Consider the following 12161-nt stretch of genomic DNA (forward strand, 5'->3'; position numbering starts at 1 on the left):
AGCAATAAAGAATGTTTTAAGTTAGAGTTAGTAAGTTAACATAAAATTAAATTAATGATAAATTAAAAAATAATGTAATAAAAAACTTTTTGTTTCTACTATAAGGCTAAAAGTGCAATTTAGAGACAGAGACTGAAAAGTAGTCGATAGTGGATGATAGGACTGGGGGAAAAATAGATTTTTCGATTAATCGTTTTTTTTAAACGTGGTCGATTCAAAACCGATTCTCAAAGGCCACGAACGATTTTTTTTTATGAAATAACCTGATCCTGTTTGATCAAGGAATGTGACTGTTCTGACTTTTTTCAGCATACATTTTCCATCTTGCATCAAAATTTTATTGTATTTAACATAATTGTATACATTTGAAAATTGGAGATGGGAATAGAAAGGAGAATCGATTTAATAGCCTGTGAATCAAAATCGAATCTGAATCGATACCCAGCCCTAGTGGATGACAATAATGTAGTAATGACCATAGATCCTTTTACTGTTTGTACAAAATGATGACGTGGCAGCGTATGCGCGCACATATTGGCAACGGCAGTATGGCAAGAATCAACAGTGAAGCAACACTGACAAAGTTATTTTAAAAAGTTAACTTATCAACTTGTTCAACACAGCTACCAGTTCGTGTACTGTAGTGGAGTGGATAGAAGACGTTAACAGATGGACAAATAGAAAGTGGCCAGATACATAGAATACGTATTTTATATTAGTGCAACAAAACGCAACAACCAGACATTTTGATGCTAGGTAACCGTTTTAATAAACTTTCTGAGTCGGTAACACATTCGAAACAATGGGGAATAACACCACTTCTGTTGCCCAACTGCGCGCAGAGGCTACTTTATTACGGGAGCTGTAAAAGGTTCTATAGGGTAATGCTTAATAAATTCCCCTCTAATAAATTCATCTTTAAAATTGGATCTTAGATCAGTTAACAAATAAAAAATGTAAATATATAGTTTTTTTATTTAAAAAACACTAAATAGCTTAAAATTAAAATCTAGTCACAGTTGAGGAAGATTTAGCATTATCATAACTTTCTTGAACAGGTTCAGTGATATTAGATGTCATCATATGATCATTTTCGGAGGGCTCTTTCTGTGTCTGCGATGTTGATTGATTTGCAGCTTTGGATTGTGCTTTGTACAGAAACCAACTCACTATACAGAGTGCCACAGCAAGAACCACATTTATGATCCACCACAAGACATTAGACACTGTACAGTTTCCTTTTGGGCTGGAGTGAACCGCTGTACAGTTTCTTTCTGGGCTGGAGTGATCCGCTGTACAGTTTCTTTCTGGGCTGGAGTGATCCGCTGTACAGTTTCTTTCTGGGCTGGAGTGATCCGCTGTACAGTTTCTTTCTGGGCTGGAGTGATCCGCTGTACAGTTTCTTTCTGGGCTGGAGTGATCTTCTGTGTAAATGAAAGAACAGATTAAACATTATAAACTTTCTACAGTCTTAGGAACATCTGCATTTCTGCAAAGTTAGGTGTCTAGAGACACCTTTTTGAAGTCCATAAAAAGTATCATTAAACTAGTCACTATAACCATAGATATGTATAAAGGCTAGATGTCTTACGGCCGAGTCCCTAACGTCATCACCTGGCGGCCATCTTACGACAGGGCGATCGCTCAGTTGTAACATTGAGTTTAATGGTGCAGGTACATTTAAATGACCATAACTTGCTCAATTTTCTACCGATTTTCAAACGGTTTGGTTTTTTACAAACTTTATTAACGTGGCTATAATTCTGGATGCTTTAACATGTTTCATGAATTTTTTTTATTTATTTTTAGTATATGTATGCAGTGTCATAGGTACATCTTTGATGTTTACAAACATTTGATGTTTACAAACAACAAACCAAACCGCTTGAAAATCGGTAAAAAATTAAGCAAGTTATGGTCATTTAAAAGTACCTGCATGATTAAAACTCAATGCTACGAGTGAGATTTAGTCTATATCATTTTTTTATAGAAATAAATTGTCATTTGAGATTTCGACAGCCCCAATCCTGATTCATTTTAACTAGTAGAGAGTATAAAATGTCACTTTTGGTGCTTCTATAACCACTGTTGGGAACAACTTATAGGCATGTGAAACAGAAAGTACACCCTCTTCAGATACTATGCTTTAATGTATCAGAACATAATTAAAAAACACTTGTGTTTAGCTTTTCTTTAAATTGGATCATTACAACCTTAGACAAACAACAATGCATGACATATCACGTTATGTCATTACTTATTTAACAAAGACGCCAAAATAAAGAAGCCATTTGTATAAAAAACGAAATACAGCCTTATACACCACGATCCCATTCATTGTAATAAAGAGCTGGTGAGTTTCGGTGACATGAGCGATAGTGACCGTTGGCGACTGGATAGGGTGTGTACAGTAATGCAACAAAGTTGAAAAACCTTCAACTTTATGCAAATGATGAGCGACTTCACTCATTTATTTATAAATATTACTAGGACAACAAGAGTTAGGAAAGCCATCTAATGGTAAGATACGTGACACACAGCGACAAAGTATTGGTAGTGTGTGCACACAGCATCAGATGGAAAGTAGCATTTTTTAAAAAATTTTAAGAAAGTAGTATTTTTCTGTACTTTGAGTGAATGGGTGGTTTAACTTAATTTATAGACCTTTTGCGTGTTTGCAAACAGAGATGACGTTTTTTGTGGGCGGAGCCCAACTGGTGGCAGAAAGTGACTGCTCTGCAATAGCGGTGTGAAGTGTTTTAGCGTTAAACTGTGATTTTTATGGATCCGGTGTTCAGTCGAAGTCTGTTTCCACTATATTTCTCTTAAGTGTAATGTTTCTTATAACGTTTTTACCAAGTTACGTTTATTTTTTTAATAAATTAAAAGTTTAAATGGCTTGGCTACTGATATGTGTGCATGTATTCTGTATAATATTATTTATTACATATTTCATCAGTTTCCTGTTTTTAATTTCTTCCTTATATTTTTAGCCTACGTGTTTGTTCTAAAACTATTATGTTTACATACAAATTAATTTGTATAGGCCTGTTTATATATTATTAACACTTTACATGTGTGTGTGCTCTGTTTATATATTTCTTAGTAAACACCAGAATTTAGAACAAACAGGAAGAAGACATAGGCTAAGATAGAAGGTAAAAAGAAGTAATAGAAAACGAAAAAATTAGAAAACTTTAATAAATGGCAATATTATTGATATTATGAACTCATTCAAATCTTTAATCTTTCTAAATAAATTATAAACGTAACGTGATGAAAACGCTATATGAAACACATAGAGGGATCAGACTTCGACAGAACACCGGATTTCTTCTCTAATTATTTTCTATTCAAATTATTAAAAGATTTCATCACTCCAGTCTGTCCGGTTTAGGGCTTATTGCAACCATAAACACATACTTTAATCTTCAAATGGTGTCTTCGACGACGGTATACTATAAAAATGAAGGTCATCTATTTTGGCTTTCCTATTCTAACACTCAACAGCACAACAAGACATTTTCTACTATTTCTACTATGCACTATTTGGTATGTGCATGCGTCCTATTATGTCCTGATACGTAAAAGCTTGGCATCCAAAGAGTGTACATTCTTGTACACATCTCTGTAAGGGAGGAAAGTAATGATTTCAATAGTTTTTTTTAGGTTAACTTTTTTATATGACCATATGCAAATAAGACTTGAAAAGACTTTCCTAGCCTTACCATTCACGAACAACATATAAGCATGTGGCTCTCCTTTTTTAGATTCATCATCAGCAAAGCAAAGGTAGAGTCCAGCATCCATTTCACGAACATCAAGGAGAGTCAGAGAGCAATCACCATCTTCAAAGCAGCCGTCGTTCAGTAATACTCGGCCTTTATATCCTTCACCAATGATTGTGGTTCCATTATCCGTGTGATAGAGAATTTTTTTACCATTATGGATCCAAGTCACATCCTTTGCATTCCTCACCAAGCACATAAGGGTGATATTGCTCGACAGTCGGGCAGTCTTGTTATGAGGGACTATAGGAAACACATTTAAAAATCAAAATCAGTCATTGTCATCTCATTGTGTAATCTAGATTTTCTTATGCTGTGTACACATCTGTTCAAGCTGTGGCAATATAGTTCAGTATGTAATGACTTACCTAAAACATCCAATATATAGGAATGTGTTTCTCCATTGCAGATGAATTGATAGGTCCCTTGGTCGTTGTACTTTGTTGATTTGAATACCAAATTGTTACTCATGTCTCCCGATTCGTATTTTTTCTGATAAGCCTTTTCAATTTCACATTTGTAGTTTTTGCACTTGGCAATAGTTGCCTGTGTGGGTATGACCTTTCTCCATTCGCCATTCTCACAGCTGCTGGCATTGAGTGTAACTCGCTGGTTTACCAACACTGTGACTGGATCATGTTGAAAGAATGTTCCTAAAAAAAAAAAAACAAAGAAGAGGGGCTGTGGATATTAGAATACTGTAAGCAAAACGAAACAGACAACTTAACCACCTAATTTAGCGCAACAAAGTCAGCATACCCTCAAGAAAAGGTGTAACCAATATCAATGGCCAAACAATCCACTTCAGAACAGTCTTCATGGCAATGCACTGAAAAACAAATCAACAAATAAAAAATTTTATGTCAGTCATCCAGTCCAGTCCACTTACAAACAAAATGACAACTACAATGCATTTCTTAATGTTGATTTTGTGTGTGCAGAGGTAGACAGTAACTAAGTAAATGTACTTGAGTACTATACTTTAGTATTTTTTTGTGGAAACTTGGCAATGCAAATATTCTACTTTTTACTCCACTACACTTCTGTCAAGGTCACTGTAGTAACATTTGTCCGAGGATTTTTTTACTTTTCTGAAACGTGATTGGTTTTTGGATGAGACAGACAATTTATCAGAACTCTCTCTTGTAGGTTCATGTCATAGATATGTACACTAGATGTCGCCTTGGCTACAGCAGTTCATTGGACCGAATGCGTGAAATCAAGCCGCCATCTTGAAACCAGGGAACCCCGCATCAGCGTCATTGTAGGCAATGGTTTAACGGAAATAAAATAACCATAAATCGTCATGAATGCGATTTTCTCGGTTTTCTTTTGGTTCGTTTCAACCGTCAGACATGTATTTAGCACTGAGTCCAGAAAAAAATTAAAGTTTTAATATTTTGAAAATCTACTTTTTCTAACTATAATGCATAGTGCTAGTAGGCCTAACATCAATACGCAGCACAAAAGTCCGGCATCGTCCATGAATTCGAAGTAGAGGCGAAGATAGCAGCTTTACTTAGCTACTTTCTATGACAAGACCCCTGTTCTAAGATGGCGGCGGTTTTGACGCATGCTTGGAACCCCAAGGCGACATCTAGTGTATATATCTATGGGTTCATATATGCTGAATTTCTGCAATTTCCATTATTTTTTTTGAAAACTGATCAACTGGCGACATTCACGGCAACTTGGATAAAGGCAGATCCTCAGTGCAGTGCGTGCATCCATTGCTATACTTAAAGAGTATGTCAGTATGAAGTATGGTCAGGCAAATGAGTTTTGTATGTATTTTGCCTGCTTGTCATATCTTAACATAATTGCTAACACACTGGTAATGATGTTAGTTAACACGCAATGGTGAAGGTGGTGATGAACATTTTTTAATCAGTTCAGTTGTTTAATTTCAGAGGTGTAAAGAGTAGCTGAAAGCCATACTTGAGTAAAAGTACAAATTCCTTACTGTAAAAATTACTCCACTACAAGTTACAAGTTACCAATTTAAATACGACTTGAGTAAAAGTATTAAAGTAACCCAATTTAAAAGTACTCAAGTATTTTTACTCATACTGAATGTTGGCTCAAAGAGGCACTAGTCATCAACACAAAGAGACATTGTAGATATGGGCAGTGAAAACTAAGAAAGTTTATTTATGAGGTTTTATTTCCTAATATAGAAAATAAATCAAACTCCTCAAAATGTTGACCTGGCAGAACAAACACAGATTAAACATAGTCATAGTCTTTTGATTAAAATTTAATTTAGTTTTAGTCATATTATTGTCATCTGAATTGATTTAGTTTTAGTCTAATTTTATTCAACTAAATGCCATGAGATTTTAGTCTAGAAATCTACATTCAATTTAATTTAAACCCATTTAATTTTAGTCTAGTGTCCTTGTGTACTTGAATGTGCCATGCTGAAAAATATATAGCCTAACTTTGTGATATAAATATATGGTAACACTTTACAATAAGGTTCATTAGTTAACATTAGTTAGCTACATTACTCAACATGAACTAATAATGAACTGCACTTATACAGCATTTATTCATCTTTGTTAATGTTAATTTCAACAATTACTAATACTTTATTAAAATCTTGTTAACATTACCAAATATTCTTATATAGGCCTATCCTAAAAAATATATAATTTTAATATTTAAAAAATTCCTGAAAACTAAAATTACACTAACAGAAATATGATAATGCATATTAAAAACGTGAAGTTGTTCATTTAAAAGATTAATTGTAAACACATGTAGTACGTAACACCACTATCTCACATTAAGTGCACTACATTTCTTCCGTCATGCATCCCTCTTTACAGTAAATACATTACAGCATACTTGATTAAATGTGAGGACAGTGAAATTGTACACTTATTGTCAATCTTATAATGTACTTAAGTTACTCGGGCAATCAGTACAGGACCTCGCTGGTTTATTTTGGCTTATATAGTAAGTTATATCAAGTTATGTAACTCAGGTTAGCTGATACAGTAGCGTCAGAGTATATAAACATTTGTGCTTGCCTTTGAGTTGCGGGATGACCCTCCTGCAATCGCGCATCACTTTTGTTTTGATTGTAGCATCACATGTTTAACAAAGGGTCCCTTGACAGAAGCAAATGTGATATGCATCCATATGTTTGCTCTTTATCTCTTCTCTCAGACCAGACGCGAACTTTTCTCTACAGTTTATGACATACGCATCACGCAGATGTCCCGCTACGGTGGCTCAACGCAAGCCATTCAGCGTTTGACATCAAAGTACCGCGAGACCAGACTTCTCCATATGCATTTGATTCTCTCTCGCAGTACTTTGATTTCATACGTTTGCTCTGCGCAGCGCCAAATGAAGTCCCTCAGTTGTGTGTGTGCGTGTAACCTCGCGACCACAGATTCTATCCATCATCACCCTCTGACACTTTCGTCTCGTTTTTATTTGACGAATAAACAATGTAGCGAGTAACGTTAAGTGTCATTTCAAATGTAGTGGAGTAAAGAGTACAAATACCCAATCAAAAATGTAATTGAGTAGAGAGTAAAAGTTGCCTATATTTTTGATACTCAGTACAAGTACAAAGTAGCCCAAAAAATACTTAAGTACAGTAACGAAGTACATTTACTCGAGTACTTTACACCTCTGTTTAATTTCTATAAAAGCTTCCTCAGATACTATAATATGGTCAGAATATGCACTATGTTGCTTTGTAGCCATAAGGTACTGTAAGTATTACATGAAACCAGGGGTTACATTTAAATTTGACAGGTGAGTGAACTCTTAAAATAAAACAGGGTCGGAAATTCAGCAGAGGGCTGATATCAGCCTAATATTGGGGTAAAAACTCAGATGACCTTACACTGTATTTCATAAATAAATTATAAGCAGCAGGAAAGTCAAGGCTGTAGCTAATTTATTCGGGGCATTTCTATCTAGTGGAAAGGATTTGACGGACGCCACTCTGACAAGTTAGAGGAAAAGGTGAGTGGGTCCAATATCATTAGTCTTAAAGTGGTCTTATAATGGTTCAGACGCCCATGTACAAATCCAATGAGTGGAAACACATCTGTACACTCTAAGATAGATAAGATGTGTTAATTTGTACACGTTGTTTTGTTTTATTCACTTTAAAACATTATGTGTTATTTTAGCACGGTATGTGTGTCATGTGTGTTGATTTTGTGTTTAATTAAATAAAATGACAACACAAGATGCGTTTAAACAACAGAAAATGTGTTGCTCCAATAATAACACAGAAATGTGTCAAGTTAGGGACAACACGTTAAATGTGTTGTGCTTAACTAGACACAAAATGTGTTGTTTTAACCGTTTTAAGAGTGTACCATATTAATTGCATGGCATATTTTGTCACTGCATCGGACCGTACTGCATCGCAAACGGCTGAATCGCATCGTATGGCATTGGTAGCTGTTCATATGCATCTTTAATGTATCGTATCGCAGCCTATGCATCGAGATGTGACTCGGTAATGGAGATACACATCCCTAATCTCTAGATTTAAATAGTTTTCCTGGCAAGATAAAAAAAAAGGGTTTTACATAGACAACGCGTCAAATGTATACATGTATATTTAAATACATATCAAAATAAAAAACAAAGCATATTAAGAATAAATCCACGTATGAATCAACTACTCTCTCTGTGTATGTGTTTAACTTAATTCATGACAGGTTTGTAACGATCTGCTTTAGGCCTTGACAGGTGTAACGTTACAACCACCTGTCTGTTAGCCGCAACCGCTAACCAGTTGCAAAATATCCAAATCCCGGCCAAGTACGTTACCACGGTCTAAAAGTATACCGATTGTTTATGTTATATGAACGGACTATAATGGTATAACGGTATTTAAGTTAACTTACTATAATACGAAACATTCCTATATGCACCTTCTAACAGGCTTGCATGCATGTATTGTACCGTCATTGAAAACTAATTTAATTCATTCACTTTCGAGAATGTTCTAATAATAATGTTTACCGGTAAATTCCTTATCGAAAGATAAACGTTACCTACCTTATTTTTCGTTGTTTACAAATCAAACTGCTTGTAAACTCAGAACAGCGGCTAGGCTTCTTCCTCTTCTGTTGTGGGTGGCGGGTTGAAAACCAACTGTACCGCCACCTACGGAACTGAAGTGTGAAAAGGATCATCTTTTTGTTTTATTATTTTTTTATTGCAAATTATTCAAATACAAGCATTTAAGGCATATTAAACAATCAATTTTTTTAATTGATACAGCATTTAAAGGAAGAAAGAAAAAAACACAGAAGAAGAAAAAAAGGGGGTGAGGGTCCTAATCTACTATACATCCAAAGCAGACAAAAGTACTTGCATCTATGGATAAATTATTTGCCTAACACAATCGGATTCTTTACCAAAAATTCTAAATTTTTGTCGTTCATAAACACTCCATGTTTAATTGAGGTAATATTCAAAGGATGTATTATAATCAATATATCTTTAGATTGAATCCAACTTTGAAATGAAAGCCAAAATTATTTGACAAAATCACACTAAAAGAAATTATGCTCTACCGTTTCAATGTCTTTCTCACAAAATCCACATGAATTGTTTTCCCAATAAAATCTTTCATGTAAAAAGAAATTGGATTGATAGATATCGTTTAGGATTTTAAATGTCACTTCTTTAGCCTTATTTAAATATATTATTGAAAGCTTTCTCTTCATCTAAAGTGACTGTAATGCTGTTTTCCTTTTGTAGTGATGAATAATGAATCAAATCTTATAGTCTGCATGTGCTGTTGGATGCCTGTCTACCTTTGATGAAACCGGTCTGATCTGGGTGGATTATGAATGGGATAATTTTTTTTATTCCATGTGCAAGATCTTTACTGATTATTTATTTTGATGTCTACATTGATGAGAGATATAGGAGGATAGTTGGAAGGGAGTATTGGATGTATTGGATGAATAATTGTATATTATTGAAAAAGGAATTAATATCCTCTTGTCTTGTGGTATTATCAGATGAGTAAAGTTTAGCAGATTTTTTTTGAATATTGCATTTATTTTTTGAGGGGAGTTTGTAGACTTTCCTGCTGAATCCTTAATAGTTGCAATTGTTACTTTTTCTCTGTTCTTTTTTATTTGATTTGCCAAATATTTACTGGATTTGTTGCTATGATGGAAGGTTTCTTGGTGGAGTCTCTGAATTAGAAATAGTTTTTTTATTGATGATTTCGTTTAGCAGGAATCTTTGTCTTATTCATTCATTATATATTATTGTTGGTTTATGTGCATGTAAAATTTCAAGTTCTTTTATTTTTTCTATTTTTTATTTTTATTTTTATGGACAGAAAATGAAATGATTTTACCTTGTAGAACTGCTTTACCTGATTTTGGCGAATTGTTTATTTCTAGGAAGGATGTCCACCCTCTTAATATAAACTCTGGGTCTTTAAGAAGTGATAAATCGCCATCTAGTGCTATGTTTTTGTAAATTATCTAGATTCCTTTTAAGTGTTACTGGGGCATGGTCGCTGATACTGATGGAGTGGATTTTTTGTTTAAAGATATTTGGTATGATAGAATTGCTAGTTAGGAAAAAGTCGATGTGGGAGTAGCTTTTATGAACTGGTGAGTAGAATGTGTATTATCTGTCAGTTGAATGCTGTAGCCTCCAACCATCAGCAAGGCCAAAACTTTTCATGAACTGGATTATTGTATTGGTAGATTGCCAGTGGCATTTATTATACGTATGGTATGGTGTTAAAATCACCTCATACACTGTAAAAAAAATTTGCTGTAATTATGCAGCTGGTTGCCAGTAACTTACTGTAGAAGATAAACAGTGAAAATGTTTCTGTCATGGTCTTGCCCTTTGTGCTAGATTCAGGTCTGAGTTCATATGGCAAGACCATGACAGTACTATGTTCTGTGTAGGGACACGTGGAGTCATATTGTGTGTGTGGCTTCCACGTGTTCCCAGTGTCTTGTTGCTGTCATGGTCTTGCCAGACCTTGTGTTAGATTCAGGTCTGATTTCATAGGGAAAGATCATGGCAGTACTGTGTTTTGTGTGGGGACATGTGGAGTATCATTGTATGCTTTGGCCACATGTTCCCAGTGTCTTGTCACTTTTACCCCACTCCCTTATGTGCTCTCGTCCTGATTATGTAATGATTTGCACCTGTTCCCCATTTGAGTTGCTGTCTTTATAATGCCCTCTCGTTCTCTGTCTTGGGCTCGTTCGTTCGTCAAGATTCAGTGTGTTTGGTTCATGTCCTTCGTGTTACCTGAATCTAGTCCTCTGAGTTTTTGTTATTTTGTATTCAGTGTTTGTGTTTTTGGTTTTGTGTTTTACATCGTCATTCATCATCTGTTTTACCCCCTCGTGGGTTTTTGTGTTTTGTAGTTTTAATAAACCTTCGGTTTATTTTACAGTTGTCTGCATTTGGGTTCTCTCTTTATTTCTACCGTGACAGTTTCATGTTCATTAAACTTTGAACAAACTGTTCCCAGTAAATAACATAAATGTAAAATCTACAGTAAGTTACTGGCAGCTAGTTGCCAGTAATACCTAGTAATACTGTACTTTCTACAGAAATGTTTTACAGTGTATAATTACTGGTCCATTGGAGACATTTGAAATGGAAGAAAAACTGTATGGAAAAAAACGGGGTTATTTGAATTTGGGCCATTGTTAATGGTTATGTTTATAATAATAAAGCTTCCTTCTCTGTCTAAAATAGTTAAATTATGAACTAATTGAATTTTTTGCTTATTAAGATATATACTCCTCTTTGATTTGAATTATAGGTGACTGAAAATGAATGAGTGAATTGTGCTGATCTTAGGATGTTTTGTTTTGAATCTGTAAGCTGCGTTTCTTGTAGTAAATGTATCTGTCTGTAGAGGATCCAAATAGTTAAGAATTTTATTTTTATTTTTGTCTGAGAGCAACACCAACAATGTTCCAAGTTATGAATTTGAGTTGCATGTTGATACTCCTATACTGTATGTATAGATGAGTTTTGCAGAACATCAAATACAGAACAATAAAACTAAATAACACTATACAGACCTAGCCCACAGCAAAACATACAATAAAATAAAACAAAAAAACACAGAATTTGGCCGAGTCGCGTTACTGAGTTTTTCCCCAAACAGTGAACACGATGAAAAGTAATATTGTCGACAGTTGGTTGTGAGTTGGAGTTGTTTAACCATGAAATCATTGAATGCTCTCTCACGTTCGTCAACAGATGAATCAGGAATGCCGATGAAGATCAGGTTGTCTCTTATGCTGCATGTTTGTAAGTCCAGATCCGTAATTGTAATCCAGTTTATTGTATTTGTGAAAAATGAAGTGAGAAAATAAAGTCCAA

At 34.7% G+C, this 12161-nt stretch overlaps 1 protein-coding gene across 4 annotated transcripts; it reads right to left on the reverse strand.

Moving 5' to 3' along the window:
* Positions 1–8946, reverse strand: LOC141367198 (uncharacterized). Of its 4 annotated transcripts, none has more exons than XM_073871842.1 (5): positions 8829–8946; positions 4548–4617; positions 4157–4441; positions 3729–4031; positions 1–1325 (listed from the first exon to the last, which is right to left on the reverse strand). In XM_073871842.1, exons 2-5 carry the CDS (start codon positions 4606–4608, stop codon positions 1003–1005), a joined length of 972 nt encoding a protein of 323 aa, XP_073727943.1. In that variant the 5' UTR covers positions 4609–4617; positions 8829–8946; the 3' UTR covers positions 1–1002. The 4 variants fall into 4 exon arrangements, with proteins under 4 accessions (XP_073727943.1, XP_073727942.1, XP_073727944.1 ...); XM_073871841.1 differs by having other exon boundaries at positions 1–1358; XM_073871843.1 differs by having other exon boundaries at positions 2–1292.
* Positions 8947–12161: the final 3215 nt, after the last annotated feature.

This window comes from Misgurnus anguillicaudatus, chromosome 10 (assembly GCF_027580225.2).
Source record: "Misgurnus anguillicaudatus chromosome 10, ASM2758022v2, whole genome shotgun sequence".
NCBI lineage: Eukaryota > Metazoa > Chordata > Actinopteri > Cypriniformes > Cobitidae > Misgurnus > Misgurnus anguillicaudatus.

Excerpts from the sequence above, each read along its gene's own strand:
- LOC141367198 (XM_073871840.1), bottom strand. The coding sequence starts at position 4,608 with ATGAAGACTGTTCTGAAGTGGATTGTTTGGCCATTGATATTGGTTACA. Across the intron at positions 4,032-4,156 it reads CTATATATTGGATGTTTTAG|TCCCTCATAACAAGACTGCC; the intron begins GTAAGTCATTAC and ends TGTTTCCTATAG. Across the intron at positions 1,392-3,728 it reads TTATATGTTGTTCGTGAATG|CGGATCACTCCAGCCCAGAA; the intron begins GTAAGGCTAGGA and ends GAAACTGTACAG.